Source organism: Callospermophilus lateralis, chromosome 6, assembly GCF_048772815.1.
Source record: "Callospermophilus lateralis isolate mCalLat2 chromosome 6, mCalLat2.hap1, whole genome shotgun sequence".
Taxonomy (NCBI): Eukaryota; Metazoa; Chordata; class Mammalia; order Rodentia; family Sciuridae; genus Callospermophilus; species Callospermophilus lateralis.
The window spans coordinates 139998628-140019398 of NC_135310.1; the positions used below are offsets into that span (position 1 = coordinate 139998628).

A 20771-nucleotide genomic window follows, 5' to 3' on the forward strand; every position below is an offset into this window, starting at 1 on the left:
TCCCTACCAAAACCCATGCTGAACTTCATCCCTAGTGTCAGATATGAAGAGGTGGGACCCTCAAGAGGTTATTGGGGGGCTGGGGATGTGGCTCAAGTGGTAACACACTCGCCTGGCATGCGTGTGGCCCGGGTTCGATCCTCAGCACCACATACAAAGATGTTGTGTCTGCTGAAAATTAAAAAATAAATATTAAAAAAATTCTCTCTCTCTCTTTAAAAAAAAGAGGTGATTGGGTCATGAAATGTCTGCCATAAATGGATTAATCCATTCATAGATTAATGGATCTGTTATAAAAGCCAGTTTGGCTGTGTCTCTTGTATGTGCCCCCTACACATCCTCATCAGGATTCTGCAGAGAGTCCCCATTAGCAAGAAGATCATCACTGGATAAAGTCCCTCTACCTTGTACCTCTCAGGCTCTAGAACCATGAGCTCAGTAAACTCCTATTCTTTATAAAAATCCCTGACTCAGCTATTCAGTTCAAATAACAGAAAATGAACTAAAACAGGTAGATATCAAAAAAGTGATCTGCCCATCTTTGTTTAAAAGGATACAAATTTTCTGACCATCTTCCACCAAGGAGGAATAATGAACATGTTTATCTGTGCCTCATTCTGTTGTCATTCGAATGCCCAAGCCTGCAATTTGAAATTAAACTGTTTGCCCTTTGTGTCAAATCCAAACACCATGTTCAAGGAGATTGTGTCAAGGGCAGCATTGAGTTTGATCCAACAAGGATCCTACTGGGCCACCTAGTTTGACAAAGACCTCCTTACTATAATACAAGTTTCAATCTGTCAATATCTGTCTCCCAGAGTACCCTCAGGGCCAGGGTAGCAGGGTCTTGAGGAGCTTGATGCTCCATGGCTCCAACCACAGGAAAACTGAAATTAGCCTCATAATCTTTGAACCTATTCTCAACAGGTTTTGTTTCCTTTATTTTTAGTTTTAGGAATTTGATTGTCACAGGGTCAGGACTATTCTGGTCAAACATGCTAGGTTTCTCTCTCACTCAGTCTACTATCTTTTAGTTCTTGGATTTGACTCCAGAGGCATTTTATCACTCAGCTACACCCCCAGCCCTTTTTATTTATAATTTTAAGAGGGAATCTTGCTAAGTACTTAGGGCCACGCTAAATTGCTGAGGCTGACCTTGAACTTGCAATCCTCCTGCCTCAGCTTCCTGAGTGGCTGGGATTACAGGTATGTGCCACCATTCCCAGCTCATGTTAAGTCTCTCTAAATTGGCATTTATAAGCAGTATTCTTGAGCTCCTTAGCAAATTTTTCCAGTTCCCTTCAGCAAAGCTGCCCTGTCCTATCCTGACACAGTGGGCACTGGCTCACTTGGGTCTCTATTTGCATTTTGAAATGGATCACCCAGTAATTCTAGCCCAGATAAGGAGATGAGCATCTCTTGTTATGAAAAAAAAAAAAAAAAGAGAGAGAGAGAAGGTAGGGCACTGAGGGCCTGCTGTAGAACCAGGCCTGTTTGATCTGCAGCACAGAATGCCTGGTCACTGGCAAAAGGAGTTTTGCAAAAGAAACAAAGTATATTCCCAAAGTGGCTGAGCATGGATCAGAAGACCAAGCCTCAAATATGCCTCCCTGATGATGTTTTTTAGGGGCATTTGTGGGATGGAAAAGCAAGATGAGTTAAGGTGTGGGGAAAGGTGATTGAAGCCATTGGATTAAAGGTGATATAAAATAAGTTGAAGGTGAGGGGGCTGGAGGTGTAACTCAGAGGTACAGCACTTGCCTAGCATACTATCTGCAAAAATAAAACTATAATAATAAAAACTTGTCAGGATATAAATAAGCAGCATTGCTGTGCTTCACCATTGTACTCTTGATAAAGCAACTATTTTCAGTAGATTCTCCTTTAAATCAGACAACTTCCTCATTTCCCAGTATTCTGCTAGTTATTTCTGATTGTCAGTCTTCAGGAGGCAAATGACATGCTCAACTCTGTTGTCTCCTTAAAACACAACCCTCTTTCCAGCCCACCTCCAGCTCTGGGTGGCAGTCTGGCTCTCATTCTTCACAGCTAAGTTTCCTGGGTTTTCTAAGAGGCTGCCTCCATGTGTCTCTTCCCATGCCTGTGTCCCACTCACTTTGGTATCTGTGCCTTCCACTGCCACTGGGTGACTGTTGACATGGCAATAAGAGGTGACCTTCACTGAGGTCCACCACCTTCAATTCAAACGCTCCTCTTCCTCGGTGTCAGCTTCTGGATGCTGTTGATTTCAGGGCAAACACCAGCCTTGGAGCTGAGGCAGCCATTTTTCTCACCAGTTCATATGATCACGCCAGAAAGACTCCAGACATCCCACTCAGAGTTGCAGGCTAAGTTTATTGAAGGGACAGGAAAAGGGAAAAGAGGACACTGTCAAGGGAGAGAGTGGGTCCTCTCAGAAAGGGGGTTTTTAAGACTTTTTGAGTCCCAGTGTTCTTGACTCCATTTTTCATGCTTCTTTTATCTGTTTGTTACCCTTTGAATAGCCCTCAGCAGACCTGGGTTGTCCAGGTCACAAGAAGTGGTGGAGGTAGTTTTGGTGAAAAGGGAGGGTCCAGGTCACTTGTAGGGTATGACATGATCTTGAAGCAAGTTTTTCTTTAAGGGGATGTAATTAACCATGGTTGTGGAAGGGGTTTTTGTTGGCAGGGGAGATCCTGGGTGCTGCAGTCTGGCTGGGCACAAAATCACGAGCCACTCACAGCTTTGTAGATTCAAACAGCAATTCTTTATTCCCGATCTCACACTGGCCCTCTACAAACACGTTCTGGGGAAATCCACGTTCTCTGCCCCAATCCACCTCCTCTGCCTCCCCAAAACTCTCTGGAATCCAAATTGGCTGCTGTTCTCCCTGTGGAAAAACACAAACAGAACCCCGACTCCAGACAATCACTGGGTCAGGACCTTTCCATTGTCCTGTTAGAATATCTTTCCAAAGTACTTTAGGCTTATGTACATTTTTTGGATACATATGCCTTTCTGCAGCACTAAGTCTTGATGAATCCAAATTTTAAAAGTTTAGAGTAAAAAGGGTTATTTTAAGTTTATCTTTGGGGGGATCATACCCAGGGGCACTTTATCACTGAGCCACATCCACAGCTCTTGAGACAGGGTTTTGCTAAGTTGCTTAGGACCTTGCTAAGTTGCTGAGACTGGCCTTGAATCTAGGATCCCCCTGCCTCAGACTCCTGAGCTACTGGGATTACAGGCATGTGCCACCATCCTGTAACTTACCAAGCCTCCATCTTCCAGGTGCCTGTCTGTCAGATAAGGCTCCTGTGACTTTCAGTCTCCCTTCCTTGTCCCTGCCCTGCTCACCCATCATGGCTGACTAGCTACCTAACACCCTAGTCTCTGGGCTCTGTCTTTTCCTTTTACTCTTCTCAACAACTGGTTCCTAAACCAGTAAAATCATCCCTACCTTTTACTCTACTCTCTCCTTTTGCTCCCCAAACTTTGTCCCTTTCATTAAGGATCTTCTTTCCCTCACCCCTGATGGAACCAGCTGGGGAGACCCGTTCACCTTTATCTACTGGTCTCTGTCTTAACTGCAGCTTCTGGTAAGTGGTGGTTCATGTCCATTTACTTTCTTCAGAGCCTCTCTTCCTGTGCACTCTTCTGAGTCCAACACTGGCTCCCTCTGGCCCTTGGCCATGGTCTTCTAAGAACATTCTCTTCTGTTGTTTTTCTCCTCACACTCTGGGCAGCCAGTTCTCAACTTCTAGGTCTCTTTGTCTTAACCTTTTTTTGATAAAATAAAGGCAGACAGAAGGATGTCTCTGAGTGGGTATCTGTGAGATCACAGCCCACATTAAGTACCTGGGCAGAAGAAATTCTTTTGGGGGGTCTTAGGACTGAAGATCCAGGCCACATCCTACCTTATGGGCTATCACACTCTTTGGGATATTGGGATATCTTGTCTGGCCCTGACATGATCTGGAAGTGCATTCTGCCTTAATGTAGTTGTTTAATGTGTTTTTTTGTTTTTGTTTTGTATATTGGTTTTGTTCTGTGTTTTTCATAGGGGCTAAGATATGAACTTGATGACTGCAGGGACAGTCCTATTATTTCACTGACTCTTGTTCCAGTCATCAGAAAGCCCTCTCACAAAATGAGTTCTGGAGGTAACATTGAACACATCCGAATCCAGCATTCACCAACGTAAACTGCCCCTGGAATTCTTAGGGCTAGGATTTCCCTAGCTGCTTCATTTTGGGCAAAATTTTTATATTTATTGGCAGAAATTTTTATATTTATTTTTGGCAGAAATTTTGTAATTATTTTTTATTGAGTTTACCTTCATATCTTATGGCACTTCTTATGATAAATTCACTTTTGTGTTATGTGCACTTAAGTAGATATTCTTTGTGTGTGTGTGTGTTTGTGTTTATGTGTGTGTGTGTGTGTGTGTGGTACTGGGGGTTGATCCCAGGGCCTTATGCATGCAAGGCAGGCACTCTATCAACTGAGCTATATCCCTAGCCCCTTAAGTAGATATTTTTGTTTGTCCAGCATGCCTGAGTTAAAACATTTCAACAAATAGTTCTGGGAAAACTGGAAATTCATATGTAGCAAAATTAAATAAAACCTCTATCTGTCTAGATAGGGCAGAGGGGTGGGAGGGGAAGGGAGGAGGCAGGGGATTAGCAATGATGGTGGAATATGATGGACATCATTATCCAAAGTACATGTATGAAGACGTGAATTGGTATGAACATACTTTATATACAAACAGAGATATGAAAAATTATGTTCTATATGTGTAATAAGAATTGTGATGCATTCCACTGTCATGTATTTAAAAAATAAAAGCAATTAAAAAAAATCCCCCAAACCTCTCTCTCTCACCCTGCACAAAAATCAACTCAAACTAGAACAGAAACGCAGCATGTAATAGAAGAAAAAGTAGGCCCAAATCTCACCATGTTGGCTTAGGAACTGACTTTCTTCACAAGACTCCTAAAGCTCAAGAAGTAAAATCAAGAATCAATAAATGGGATAGACTCAAACTAAAAAGCTTCTTCATAGCAAAGGACACAGTAACAAGAAGGCAGAGCCTACAGAATGGGAGAAAATCTTTTCCATACACACATCAGAGCAATAATCTCCAGGATATATAAAGAATTCAAAAACTTAACACCTAAAATCCAAATAATCCAATAAATAAATGGGCTAAAGAACTCAACTTCACATATTTTACACAATCGATCAATAAATATATGAAAAAATGTTCAACATCACCAGCAATTAGAGAAATGCAATCAAAACTACTCTAAGATTTCATCTCACTCCAGTCAGAATGGCAATTTTCAAGAATACAAGCCACAATAAGTGTTGGCTAGGATGTGTGTGTGGGGGGTGAAGAATGGAGGAATTTGGATTGGTGGGGGCAGGGAAGGGGGGGATTTGAGGGTGGGAAGGATGGTAGAATGAGATGATCATTATTACCTTATGTACATGTATTATTGCACAAATTGTGTGACTCTGCATGCTGAACAGCTGGAGATATGAGAAGTTGTGCTCCATTTGTGTACTACGAGTTGAAATACATTCTGCTGTCATGTATAACTAATTAGAACAAAAAGAAAGAAAGGCATGGCAGAAGAAAGATCTCAGCTCATGGCAGCCAGGAAGGAGAGAGTTGGAGGCGGGGTTGAGGGGAATCGGGGATAAGAGGCACATCCTCAGTGAACTCTAACCTTGTCCAACCTGCCTATAGTTTCTACCTCCTCCTAGTAGTTAATTCATTCCATTAATCCTTCAAAATGGATTAATCCACTGATAAGGTCAGAACCACTATGATCCAATCACTTCCCCAAAACCTGATCTCTGGACATTGCTCATTGGGGACCAAGCCCTCAACACATGAGCTTTTGGGGGATATTCCAGATCCAAACAACAACAGTCATATAAACAGATGACCTTGGCTTGGTTCAGTTTTTCATGAATATAGTTTGTATTCAACTCTCATTTTGTAAGTTAATATTACCATATTACTCTTTCTCATAAGTAAAATCTAATGTAATATATCTCACAAATGAGCTAATTTAAATTTGTTGGTAAGATAAAATTAAAGATGTCTAAAATTGTAAATAATTTTTTTGCCTAGGTTGCTGGCCATTCAGGATTATATTGATCTGTTAGGTGTTTAAGATTCAATGTCCATTGATTTCTGTTTTAAATACACTACAATGTTTAGGTTTAACAAATAAATAAGGCATTGATTATGCTTGTCTGATATCTTGGTTTTCATGGGTAATCTAAAAATGGGTGAATTAGGTAAATATAGGGGATAAATGTTTATGTAGATGGAGATAAAACATCTGAGTCATTTATATATTACAATGCTGAAAAATCAATTGCTAAATATAAATTCAAGCAGTCTTGGATTCCTAAAGTTAAAACAAGATTCTATCTATCTATTAATTAAATGTATTTTAAAAAACTGTTGGTATAAAGGAAAGTAACTTACTATTGCTTTTCCCTGGATCTTTACTTAAAAATAAGTTTTCTCTAGTGGCAGTGGTGCCCACCTGTAATCCCAGCAGCTCAGAAAGTTGAGCCAGGAGGATCTCAAGTTCAAAGCCAGCCTCAGCAATTTAGTTAGGCCCTAAACAATTTAGTGAGACACTGTCTCTAAATAAAATATAAAAAAGGGTTGGGGATATTTGGCTCAGTGGTTGAGCATCCCTGGGTTCAATCCCTGGTACCAGAAACCAACATAAAGGTTTCTAAGAGTTTATGTTCTAATTAACATGTATTAAAGTGCAATTCTTGGGCTGGGATTGTGGTTCAGCGGTAAAGTGCTCCCTTAGCATGGGCGAGACCCGGGTTCCATCCTCAGCACCATAAAAAAAATAAAGGCATTGTGTTGTGTCCATCTACACCTAGAAGATAAATATTAAAAAGTCTGTTAAAGTGCAATTCTATACAGAAAGAAAAAAGACAAAGACTTTAAGCTGCATTTTGATGAAAATACTGGAAAGTGTAGTATTTTATCTTGTTGGAAAGGAGTAATTTGTCTAAATCTTAAATGGATTGTTTCAAAATGTAAATTTACACGTAAGAGAGAAACAAGTCAGAACAACTTTTTACTTCAAACAAAATGTAAGGGGAAAAGATACAAAGAAAGTTACCAGGATGAGGATATATCTTTTAGAGAATGTTTTTGAATGAAGCAGGATTCTGTATAATAAAGTATGATTTTTGTCCTAATGTAAAATGACTGGATTGTTTCAAATGGGAAGAAAAAATAGGCCAAAAGCTCAAAAGCTAAAGTTGTAAACAAATTGCAGATTGTCTAAGCAGGTTGCAGGTTTCTGAAGGACAAATGTTATAAATGAAATGTACATGTAATTATGCTAAAAATGTACATGTAATTAATTATTCTTAAATTATAATTTAAGAAAAATTATTTGCAGGGCTTTCAAAAATAAAAATTTAATCCACTGAATTTAAAACCAGAATCTAGGTTTTTTATAATTGTTTGTTTTGGTACCAGGGATTGATCTCAGGTGCACTTAACCATGGAGCCAAATTCATCCCCTTTTTATTTTTTATTTTGAGATAGGGCCTTGCTAAGTTATTGAGGCTGACATTGAAACTGTGACCCTCCTGCCTCAAGGTCCTGAATCACTGTTGTGTACCAGTGGACGGGGAGGGGGACTGGGCAGGTGATGTGGTGAGGGGTTGATGCCTACACAACCTTGCTGAATTTTGATCCCACCCTAATCTTGTTATCTTTAAGGACAGAAGCCTGAAGACCAGAAGTCCTCCTCAAGGGGGCTGGCCAAAATGGGTTGGATCTAGGATGACTGCCCGAGTGACCTCCTGATAACCTCCAAATTCATTATAATTCCATCTGCGTGGTAAATGACACTCTCCAGTGCCATGAAGGTTGACAGTCGCCATGATGATGACCAGAAAGAAATATAAAAGGAGCAGAAAGAGGTGGTGCTCAAATTTCTAGAGGGGGAGGGATAGACTAGTAAAAAAAGGAATCTTCTTATCTCATTTATTTTATCCTCTGTCTAGGATTTTCCATACCCAATGAGCCAAGGAACTGATTTTCAAGGCCTTGTCTTCTGTTTCTTCTATTCTTTGACCAACAATAAACCTTTCCTTGCTCCTGAGTTGGATATGGGTCTTATTTATTGGCTCTGTATTTCCAAGAGAGAAAAAGGACCCAGTTTGGGGTCAAAATTGGTAATAATTGCTGTATTTTTTTTTTTTTTTTTTTGTCCAGGGATTGAACCCAGGGGCAGTTAACCACTGAGCCACATTCCAAGCCCTTTATTTATTTAAAAATTTTTTAAGTTATAGATGAATACCTTTATTATTTATTTTTATAAATAAATATTTATTATTTATTTTTTATGTGGTGCTGACGATTGAACCAGTGGCTCACAAATGTGAAGTGCTTTGCTACTGAGTCACAATTCCACTCCCCTTTATAGACAAACATGTCTTTTTTTTTCTCTCCTCTTTTCTTTCTTTGTCTTTCCCTCTCTCTTTCTTTCTTTCTTTTGAGATGAGGTCTTGCTGTGTTGCCCAGGTAGGTCTCAAACTCCTGGATCAAGTGATCATACAACCTTGGCTCCCCGAGTGGCTGGGCCTACAGGTACCTGCCACCATGCCTGGCTAGTTTCTATTGTTTGATTCATTCACATGTGAGTTCCAGTCTGATGCTCTGATACCTAATGTACTTTGAATTCAATAAGCTAAATGGGAGGCAACATTCTTTTCCAAGGTGTCTTTGTCAATGTATTATATCTAACAATCTAATATTTGCTTACAAATATACAATATATATAGACCTAGTGGTAAAGCATATGTTCAGCAAGCTTGAGGCCCTGGGTTTAATAATATAAAAGAAAAATAAACAGAACAGAAACCAGAAAAACAAAATATTTAATTGAAACAATTCCAAATACGGAAGTAAAACAAGCTGTGTTAGTACTTATGACCAGATTCCCGGTACATCTTTATTTCCAGTTTATTGATTGTAAATTCAGATTGCTGTCTAGCTGCCAAGAAAGCTTTTATTTTGCATGGAGTACTGAAGTCCTTTCAAAACCATCCAGGGATGTTTGGAAAAAGAAAATGTCAAGTTGTTACCATGTAAGAGCGGTTGCCCATCATTGTTAGCCTCAGGGACCAATTAAAGCTGGAGTTAAGAGACCTTTTTTGGGATCAGATCTTTCTGTTGTCATGACTAGTTTTATAGTAAATTTTTTTAAGTATTAGACACCAATGAATCACTGGTAACCTCTGAGTAACAGCTGAGTAATCTTCTGCAAATGACTGGGCACCCTTGTTATTCCACTGCTTATCCTCCTCTGATAGTGGCACTCCTTCTCCAGCTATTGCCTGGCACTGAAATGGCTTACTGGCCCTCCAAATTTAGCTTCCAGGACACCTGGGGACATTCCATGGGGGAAGATACAGACACAAAAGTCTTAGGGAAAACTAAGTTGCAGATGATACTCAGCATTCATGGATTTGTTCCTGCATATCATTCCTTCCTCTTTCTTGACCCCACCTAGGGAGAAGAATATATTTACCAGTTATTCAGTTCCTCATTAAATGAGGAAGAGAGGAAAGAAGAAAAATTCCAAGGTAGCAAGTGATAACCTTTACTCTTCTATTTTTTTAAATAGAAGAGTAAAGGTTACCTTTATTTTATTTTATATTTATTTTTATGTGGTGCTGAGGATCAGACCCAGTGCCTCATATGCACGAGGTAAGCACTCTGCCACTGAGCCACAATCCCAGCCCCATCTTTACTCTTTATCATCAGTGGTAACCTTTATCCTTTATCTGGAAACTGGTTTGCCAAGAGTCATATTAAAGATCACCATCACAGCCACTGTGCAGGTGCAGCTTGGTGGTAGAGCACATGCTGTGCTTAACATTCAGGAGACCCTGGGTTCAATCCTAGCATGAAAACAACAACAACAATGACAAAAAAAATAAACAAAAGGAACCAAAATAGAAAAACAACAAAAAAAGAGATTTCCAGCACCTGTTTCTGCCCCCTGTAGTAAATGGCTAAAAAGAGCAAGAAAGGCCCTATAAGCATTTCAGGTGGTGCCAGTTCAAACTGATTTTCATGTTGGATTATAGACAAATCAAGTCCCAGGCCTTGGTCACATGAACACCAGAACTACTAACTCACTAGAATAGTTCTCCAATTGTGTATTCCTATCATATATGATTAAAAACCTGATATTTTTTATTTTGATTCTATTTTTCATCATGAGCCTGTTAAGATTGTGTTATACAAAGGGGGAAAGATGTGTTAAGCAACTTTATGCTGAAAAAGGTTTTTAGAAGGCTGCTGAGCCTCGTGATATTAACCTATGTGATTTGTAAACATTTCTTTAATTTAAATAATTAGAATCAATCCTTCAAATTTGAAATAGTACTAGAACAAATCCTTCATGGATTTAAGATAGAGCTCTTGCAGACATCAAAATCTGCATGTGCTTGAGTCCCTTATATAAAATGGAATAGTATTTGCAGAGTCTATACATCTTCCCATATATTTAGGTCATTTCAAGATCACTTTTAATACCCAATACAAAGTAAATATTTGGTAGATAATTGTTATACCACATATGCTCAGTATAGACACAGTTTCCCCCCTGTTTGAGAGTTCTCTAGAGGAACAGAATCAACAGGAAGTATAATTATAAAAGGGGAACTTATTAGATTGGCTTACAGGACCAGAAGCTGGATAGTCCACAATGGCCATGTGCAGGCTAGAGAGCTGGAAGAACCAATAGCTGCACAGTCCAAGAAGCTGAAGCCCCAGAACAAGAGGGATCAACAGTGCTACCCTAGTCTGAGACCAAAGGCTTCTGGAGAATAATCCTAAAATCCATAATTGGAAAGTGCCAAAATGTAAAATATTTCTGCACATGTACATTTTGGAATATTCAAACTGTATATGTTTTCTGTATGTTGTTTATTTACATATTCTGTGCACATTTTTCTCTTGATCTGTATTCCCTTTTCTTATTGATTTATAAGAGTTTTTGTATGAGATATCAATGTTTTGTATGATTTTTTCTCATTTTTCAAAACTATTTTAAACTAAATTAATTGTTTTAAAAGGAAGTGATATAAAATGAACATAAACAAGCATAGGTTCAAATATTGATAACTATCACAGTATGATTTTTTATAATCTGTTTTACTTATTTAATTAGTCTTAGCTACTTTATAGGTATCATCACCCTCTTCAAGCCTTTTATATAAACAGAAATTCCAACACACTCACATGATTGGCTGCTTTAATTTTCTTTCATTTTTTGGGTGGATATTTTAAGAAAACTATTGATATTTAAAAATTTATATTAGTATACAAAATAAGGAGATTAGAAATATTTGTCATTCATTTTTTTAAACTTCCAAAAATTGAATACCAACCATAATGTAAAATTACATATTCCTTGAGTTTGATTATTCATTGTTTTTGTAATAGTAACTTGAATAGCAGGTAGTTATTTCCTAGGGTGTTTAAAAGTTGTTAAAAAAAATCCACAAATATGGCAAGTTATCAATATTTGAATGATCAGTTTGCTTTCAGACTATTTTCTTAGATTGAAAGATTTAAAATTTTTAAAAAACAGAACAGTGAAATTGGTAAAGCAAGAACTCTGTGAGAATGAAATGGAATGATACAGGAAGTTCTCCTTTTAAATGCCCACAATATGTTGAGAATTCAGTAACATTGGATAAAGTAGTAATAATGAAAGTAATTCAGCTGGGCCTCAAAGTAACTCTGGGGGCTTCATACAGCCAGTGCCGTCCCATTTATGGGGCAAACGAAGAGGCAGAGACACTAATTAACCTTTTTAAGGCCACCCAGCTAATAAATCAAAGAACTTGTGTTCCTAACACCTGTGTCTGTGCAATACTGAAGGAGAAATGCGAAATCTTGCCTTATAAATAAATAGAAATCAAATATGGTGCCATAAACTGTTCAAAAGGAAGATTAGAAAATAATTTCATAATGCAATGCCATTGTAATGGGTTGTAAGCACACTTATATTCCACAGATTTTCTATTTTAACATGGTAGAATGTATGTGTTCATCAATGTCATTATCATTTCATAGGATATGTTAGTAAAACACTTTGAACTTCTTTTTCCTTTCTTTTTTTGTGATGCTGAGGATACAACCAAGGGCTTTTTCCATGCTGAGCAAATGCTTTACCACTGAGCCGAATCATAGCCCTGCTCGTTTTTTGAGAATTGCTTATTACTCCAAACTGAGATGTTCAGCAGCACTGGCAATCTCTAGACACATGTAATTAATCAAAATAAAATAAAAGAGAATATTCAGTTCTGCAGCTGCACTGATCTCAGGTGCTCTGTAGTCACCTGGGACACCATTTTTGATGGTGCTCATTTTTCTGTTATCACAGGAAGTTGTGGTCACAGGGTGGTGCAAAATGGCTCATTTTCCTATGTTCTACTTTCTGTGTTCAGTGTCCCTTGATTCAGAGTGCAGAGGAGTGGTAGCTCTTGCTGGATTAACTTTCTCTCCACAGTTATTGCAGCTCAGCTTCCTCCCAGTTACCTCTTGAGGCTCAGCAACTCCCATAAAGATCCAGCCATTCATGAAATTTATTTGATATTTGGGACATTAAAGATGGCCCAAAACTGAGAAGGTGAATTTTAGGTTCATTCTATGTATTAATTTGTAAATTACCTCTCTAAATCAGCACATTATTGAGTTTCTGCTTTGGAGGCCCCCCCTTACTATCACCTGGTGTGTTAATCTACTAGGTGTGTTCATATACTAGGCAAATCTGATGGTGTAGCTCTCAGGCTAACTTTAAGTCTTTCTTGGATTCTCATAACTTTTGAGAAAAAGTTCAAACTCCAAATTTGGTGTATGAGGGTCCTGGCGGACCTGGATCCTCCCCATTCACTTCAGTACCTTCACACTCCTTTTTTAACTGCTGTGTCCCCACTGGAAACCCCACCTGGTATCTGCCCTTTATATAACCTGTCAATACACCCCTTGATAGGTCTCTACAAGACATAGCAGTGGTTGAAGGACTTTTCACTTTGCTTGAAAAACCATCCCAGGGCAGATGGCTGTCATATAAGTGCTTGACCTCTATGTAGCTGGAAGTTATCGAGGAGTTATGATAGCTGATGCTCAGGAAATACTGAACCAATCACTGATCTTCAGTCTTCTTTTGTTTGTAAGGATAACACCATTACATTTTTTTGTTTAAAAACAAGCAAAGAAATACATACGTAGAATTAGACTCTTGAGTTTAACCACCTTCAGCTTGGAAGGTGTTTGCAGATGGCCTGGTGTCTTTCTCTCACAGAATCCAATTTTTAAAAAGTCTTTTTAATTATAGAGATTTTTTTTTGACATGCTGCAAAGCCGACAGGATGGACTAACGTGTTCTTGATCACTAACCATAAGTTAGATCTTCCTCATCCACTTGGATCTGAACCTTCAGTTTTCCAAGACATACATTTTGTGTTGAGATGTATTCTGAAATGAACTGTCCTGTTTTCCCTTAAAATATGATTTTTTCTCCTTGAAATTCATTTTTAACAATATGTGTGTTAGGGCTTCATTCAACTCTAAACAACAGAAACCACAGATCTCTGAAGTTTAGCTCAGATCTCTGCAGTTTAGCTCAGATCTCTGCAGTTTAGCTCACAGCTCATCTCACCACCCAGGAGACCCAGAGGAGAGGAGAACCCAGGGCTGATGTGACACTGGGGTGAGGCTCTTGGGAACCAGCTCTCCCTGCTCTGCCACCTCAGCCTGTGACCTCTTCCTCGTGCTCACAGGAGGGCTCAGATACTGCCTCCACTGTCCAGGCAGGATGGAGCAGGAAGGACAGATGATGGAGAGCTAAAAGCCTTCTTTGGAGGTTCTGCCATTGTATTCAGAGGGAAACCAGAACTGCTCTCACGTGGCTTCTGCTTGGTACAGAGCGGTGAAGAAGTTTACCTTGCTTTCTGCAGTAGAGGGAGAGGGTGGAGCTGCAGCAGGGATTGACTGTACCAGCCCACAGAGTGTGTGGCAGGGGTGTCTCCAGGGACATGGATTTTAAGTTGATAAGGATTTTTATTTGGATTCCTCATTTCTAAACAAGATTAACTTACTAACACAATTATATATTTAGTGAGTCATTAAATTACCAAGATTGGATTCTTTTCTATTATAAGATTGGAGACCTTGGGTCCTGGAGGGGAATGCAGAGAAATTGAATAAGGTGGGGTCAGCACCCTGAGGCCTGTGGGCCAAAGCCGGCCCATATCAAGTTTACCAGATAAAGTTTTGTTGGTGCACACACATACTTACTTGTTTATATGTGTCACAACAGTAGAATCCAGTAGTTATGACAGAAATTCTCTGTAGCACAAACGCCAAAATATTTACTGTCCACCCATTTGTAGAAAAAGTGTGCCTAGTTCTGGCCAAGGACATGTCTGAGGAGCCGAGGGCAGGAGACTGTTGTGGCTGAGGTCTAATTCAGGCAAGCTCAACAAGGCGGAGACAGAAAGTGACAGCAGATATGTCTTTGGTTTACTGCATTTGATACAAATGGTGTGCTGTGCCAGAGAACTAGGGAGCTCCCTCAGCTGGGCCTGTTGCATGGAATTAGAAAAATTTCAGAGTATCTGCTGGTATCAAACTGTGGAGTACTCATGAGTTAAGCAGTATTGTAGGGTAGGATGTGGTCACTGTCCTCTGTCTTTTTCTCATGGTCTGAGGATGGCCCTTTGCTATTTCTGTTCATTAGTTTGTTTATACATTTATTGAGCTGATGTTAATTGAGTGCCTACGATGTGCCAGGTATTGAGTTCTGAACATGTCTGCCCCATGAAACTTACAGCTTAAATGAGACATTAGTAGTTTTTAGGCAGTGGTAAGTGCTGCAGAGTCACAAAGGAAGCAGACAGGAAGCTGTGGTTGGGAGGTACAGTTGCAGGTCAGGTCTATCAAAGAAGCATTCACTGAGAGGGTGATACTTGAGTAAAGACCAGGAAGAGACCAAGGCTACACTCTCTAGGTTTTAGGGATGAGTGGACAGGGGAGGAATAGAATGACCCTGATTTTCCATAGAGATCCCTGTGAGTGTAGGAACCAGCAGAGGGAGAGTAGTAGGAGGTGAGGAGAGACAAGGAATGGGAGATGAGCTGTTGTGACTATAGGATGTACTGAGCACTTCAGATCTTGCTCCTAGGAGAGGGGGTGTCATGGAAGGGTGTCCAGTCAGAGGGGTGTGATCTGACTTATGTTTCACTGGGATCCCTCTGAGGTCATCTCTGTATTCCAGGGTTAGGGTGATGGCAGTGGAAGAAAGAACAACAGATGAGGTTTTGGTTGTATTTCAAAGGTAGAGCCACCATAATTTGCTAAGGAGTGAGATGCAGAGTGTAAGAGAAAGACATGAGCAAGGACGCACCAGGGCTTTTGACAACTGGATGCATGGTGTCACTGCCAACTGTGATGGGCAGTGGTGTAGATGGAGCAGGAAGGGGATATAAGAAGCCCACAGTCATGTGTGACACTAGGACTTTCTTTCGGTCTAAGTGTGGGTGTCACGCAGCCAATATAACACATGAGCCTGGAGTCCAGGGGAGAGGTCCCGGCTAGAACTGTAAATTTGTGGATTAAGTTCAAAGTCATGAGACTAGGTGAAATCACCAAGAAAGGTGTTGGGTGTGAGTCTGGGCACCATGGAGTTGGGCAGTTTGTTAGTCAGCATTCTCTCAGTGTGCCAAATAATGAGATAATCCACTTAAAAAGGGACAGATTCATCTGAGCTCAAAATTTAAGTTTCCCATCCATGATGAGGCAGACCCTTTGCTCTTAGACATGGGGGTGGTGGATGGCAAAGTTGGGAGCAGTTGATCAAGCAAAACTGGTCACCTCAGTCAGGAAATGAAGGAGAGAGGAAGGGCTTGGGTCTCAGAGTCCCCTCCAAGGACTTGCCCCAAGGACCTAACTTCTACTAGGCCCTGCCTTTTAGAGGTTCCACCACCTCCCGATAGCTCCACACTGTAGATAAAACCTTTAACACACTGGCCGCTGGGGACACTTGGTGTCTAACCATAACAGGGGTTCAGGAGGAACCTCATGGCCTGTCCTAGAAGCTGGGTCAAGAGTGTTCCTGGGGCCCACAGGGGCTACCTCTGTGGTATAGTCCAGTGTGCCAGCTGGGTCAAGTTTCTACTCAACAGTTGTCCATTTCCTTCCAGAATGAGGAGAAGCCTGTGCAAATGATGTTTCAGAAGTCTACTTTTAAAATGACCTATATACGGGAAATATTCACCAAGATTCTGGTCCTTCCCTACGTCAGCGAGGAGCTGAGTATGATCATCATGCTGCCCGATGAGCACATTGACTTGAAAACGGTAAGGAGCACTAAGCCACAACGAGGCCCTGATGGCAGGGGAAGGGCATTGGGTTTCTGGTGTAGCTGCTTTCTCCAGTTCCCAATTAGCCTTTTATTTTATCTTATTTTTTTGTGTCTGTGCTGGGGGTGGAACCCAGGGCCTTGCAGATGCTAGGTAAGGTCTCCTGCTGAGCTGTCCCTGAGCTCTGTCTATTTACCTTGGTTACCACTAGCACCACCTCTGGCCAAGGTGAGCTCCCACTCACAACGTGGAGCATCTCCATTATCGCACGTGACCCTGTGTGATAGCACGAGCTCGGTCTTGACATGTTCAACTCCCTTCTAGGTGGAGAAGGAACTTACTTATGAGAAATACATAGAGTGGACCAGCCCAGACCTGATGGACGAAGAGGAGGTGGAGGTTTTCCTCCCTCGGTTTAAGCTACAGGAAAATTATGATCTGGAGGAAGTCCTTCGCAGCCTGGGCATGACCGATGCCTTTGATGAGGCCAGGGCAGATTTTTCTGGAATGTCATCCAGGAGAGACCTGCATCTGTCCAAGGTGGTGCACAAGTCCTTTGTGGAGGTCAATGAGGAGGGTACTGAAGCTGCAGCTGCCACAGCCTGTAGTTTCATGGTGCTGTGCAAAAGTTTAACTTCGTGCTTCTGCACAGACCACCCCTTCCTCTTCTTCATCCAGCACAGCAGGACCAGAGGGATGCTGTTCTGCGGCCGAATTTCTTCTCCATGAGGAAACAGTCATCCCTGGGTACAGTCCTCTGCTTTCACCCTCTGACTCACTTTTCTTCTGACACTCCACCATGTGCCTGTGACCCAAGTGACCTTATCAGTGTAGTGTAACAATTCAGAAATATAGGGCCCATTTTGGAGTCCCGTGTTCACTACTGTTTGCATGTGAGATGTTTTTCCAGGATCTGAGTTTGCCCTTCTCTGTGGACTTAAAATCAGCATACTATAGTAATGTAGCCATATCAATGACCATAGCAGCTCAATTCACAATAGCTAAACTGTGGAAACAACATAGATGTCCTTCAATAGATGAATGCATAAAGAAACCATGGTATATATACACAATGGAATATTACTCAGCATTAAAAAATAATAAAATTATGGCATTTGGAAATACATGGATGGAGTTGAAGAATGTCATGCTAGGTGAATTAAGCCAATCCCCAAAAACCAAAGGCCAAATGTCCTCTCTCATAAGTAGAGGCTAATCCATAACAGATGGGGGCAGACATGGGGAAAATGGAGGAACTTTGATTGGGCAAGAGGGAGGGAGGAGGTAGGGAGAGTGCATGGGGACAGGAAAGATGGTAGAATGAGATGGACATCATTACCCTAGGTTCACATATGACTGCACATACGGTATGACGCTACATCATGTACAACCACAGATATAAAAAATTGTGCTGCAATTGTGTACAATGAATCAAAATGTATTCTTCTGTCACATATGCATAATTAAAATAAATTAATTAATAAAATAAATAAAAGATTAAAGTCTGATGTGGAATTGAGTCCTGCACTCTATGTAACTGAATGGTCAGGAAGTTGAGTACATGTGGTGGAGTGCTGTCTTTATACTGAGACAAGCTACATCACACTCAGGTACCCTTGAGCTGCCCAAGTCAGAGGTACTGAGCTCATCAATGAACAATCAATGAACAAAGCCTAGGGGCTCTAGTTTGCAGCTAGTGTAGCTGACAGCTCACAGTGACACGTGCCATGCAAAATTCTAGGCAAAGACAGCAAGAAGGCACCTTACAGTCATCTTAGAGCACTAGTCTCTACTAGTGCTCTGTGGAACAGTGCCTAGATGGTAACACATGGCACAGAACGTACAGAGAACTCCATGCAGAATCAGTCCAACATCTCTTAGAGTGTGGAGGAGGGGATGAAGTCACATTCTGCTAATCTAAATGTAACAGAACTTGAGCTCCACAGAGCTGCCAGGTGATGCTCCTGGGATCTGCTCTAGGGAAGCTTCTAAGAAAGGCTGTCCCCACACTTGCACTTGAAGACTAGGCAGAAGTGCTAAGAGCAGAAGTAGAGGGGAGGGAGGTGCAGGGACACCTGTGACTTGGGGGTAGCATGATGGGGTGTCAGAGACAGGTGGTCAGACTGGTCAAGGCTGCTGTGAAAGAGGGCCTGAACAAGGGCCAATATGTTTCCTGGGCAGATTCTCTCATCAACCTGTTTGGAGGTGGAGGAAAACTAGTGGTGGCCATTCATCTTGGAGCAAGAACCCAGAGGAGCAACAAGGGGCACTAGCAGCATTGGTATCATGAAAACAAGACCTGGGGGATGAGTCTGCAGACACAGTGTGGAGAGAAATAGCTGAGGTCTACCAGTCTGGGAGGCATTTGGCTTAAAGGGGCAGCACTCTTCAGAGTTTACAGTGGACTAGTTGTAGGGGTGGGTGTGGAGGCATCTTTAGAGGCCAGTCGTTAGAGGAGGAGATAAGTTTTTAGAGAGGAAGAAGTAGGAAGGAATTTAGTGAGAACTGGACACAGCCTGGGCACACCAATGTTGATGGGCTGGGCAGAGCATGGGAGTCCTTGAAGAAGACAGAAAATAAAACTGGGAGTCTGGGAGGACCCACAGTGGCAGAAGCAGTTGGGAGTGGGTATGAGAGGGTCAATAGTGATGAAGACCCTGGAGGTTCAAGAGGGAGGGTGGACAGCGGGCCTTGATCACCAAGAGACTGTGGACACCCTCAAGGGTGGTGATGTTTGACACCAGAGTGAGGGTTGGAGAACAGACTGCAAGGTGGGGAGGGAGTCAATGAGCAGACGCCTCATTGGCCTGTTTTCCTGGGGTCCCCTGTTTCCATGGATGTGGTACAGGGGACAGAGAGAGATCAGAGAGGGCCATGCTTTCTGCTTTTCCTTTTTGCTTCCATTTCCTTTACACAGAGTAGAGACCCAACTCATAGAATGCCTCCTGATCCTTTTGCCCATGTACAGTGGACTGCAGCAGGGATTCCTCTCCTGCGAGCACTCTGGGTACCCCTGTGTGCAAAACCCTGCTGCATCTGCCCCTTATGAACACAGTACTCCAGAGCCACCCATGCAGGGCCCACAAAGTTCAAAGCCCTGTAATAGCTGAATGTGTGATCAAGACAGCAGCCTCCAAGTAACTTCCAACTCACAGGACTTCTTGAGTCCTGGGTAGGAGTCACCAGCTTTGTACCGCACACCCTGGGCACGAGACAGTCTTGAGGAGGCCACAGAGGCTAGGTCAAGGCTGGACTGACCAGTCTATGTCCCCTGACCTGCCTCCCTAGGTTGCCCCGTCCTGCCTCATTCCCATCCACCCTTCCTCCAAGGCAACACTGCCAACCCAGCACCATGTAAGGCAGCTGCCCATCAAATCTGAATTTCAGATAAAGTCCAAGAATCTTTAAGGGATGAGAGTGCCCCATGCAATGTTTGGGTGTTGTACATTTCATACGGCAAAGGCTGCTGTTAGGGAAATCTGCAGGGATAGTCTGGAGGTTCAAAAGAGATGAACAGGACAATCAAATGTCCAGGTGGCATTTTGGACACCCCAAACCATGAGAGATGTCATGTGACTTAGTCTTGGCCAGCAGTCTAGATGTGGGCAGCCTCCTGCCCTTTCCCATCTTCTGGGTGTCTGCCTTGATTCCGTCCAGGGATGGCAGTGTGGTACTGAGGGTGCCTGGTGACTTACTGGGACTGGCAGGGCAGCTTCTCAACTCCTAGCCTCTACTTTTAGTTTCCTCATTTTCAAGACATCTTATTCTGTCTTTAGACCTAATAGGAAGTGATCAGCTCAGTAGAAGATAGTCCCTGCTAGTGCTCTGTGGAACACTGTGCAGATGGTGACACATGGCACAGAGCACACAGAGAACTCCATGCAGAAGTCTGTCCAATATCTCTTAGTTCTGACCCCAACGGAGATTTTCCTACAAACACTAGTGTTGCTCCCCTGTGCTGCTGGAGAAATGGCCCAAGGAGTGTGCCAATTGCCTCAGGACAGTTGATCTAAGCATCAGAGCACAGCTTCAGATTTTAGCCACAGAGGGTCGTGGGCATGACTCACAGTGTCTTGTGCTTCCCTGCAGTCCTTCAGCACCTGTGTCCTGGGCATCTGTTGGTGACAGGATGATCTGCCTGTGTGCCGCTACTGTGCTCTGGCACTGTTGTATGGAAGATGCCCCAGTCCACGTGTAGGACAGCCATCTACATGCTGGGTAAGCAGCCCCTCCCTGGGCTTGCAGTGGAAAGTGGGTGCCAGCTTACCGGGGGTATGAGGACTGACTGAACAGGTGACACCAAGTGATTGTGTGACCATGGAGCCCCATAGGAACACTTT

General features: G+C 41.9%; 1 protein-coding gene across 1 annotated transcript in view; it reads left to right on the forward strand.

The window, feature by feature from the left end:
• Positions 1 to 17460, forward strand: part of LOC143400898 (serpin B6-like) — a 32233-nt gene extending 14773 nt beyond the window's left edge. The window contains exons 2-4 of the mRNA XM_076857863.1: positions 7766 to 7968; positions 16273 to 16428; positions 16756 to 17460. Of these exons, the coding sequence (XP_076713978.1) occupies positions 16294 to 16428; positions 16756 to 17160 (540 nt within the window). The 5' untranslated portion in view covers positions 7766 to 7968; positions 16273 to 16293 and the 3' untranslated portion in view covers positions 17161 to 17460. The remainder of the gene's footprint in view (positions 1 to 7765; positions 7969 to 16272; positions 16429 to 16755) is intronic.
• Positions 17461 to 20771: the final 3311 nt, after the last annotated feature.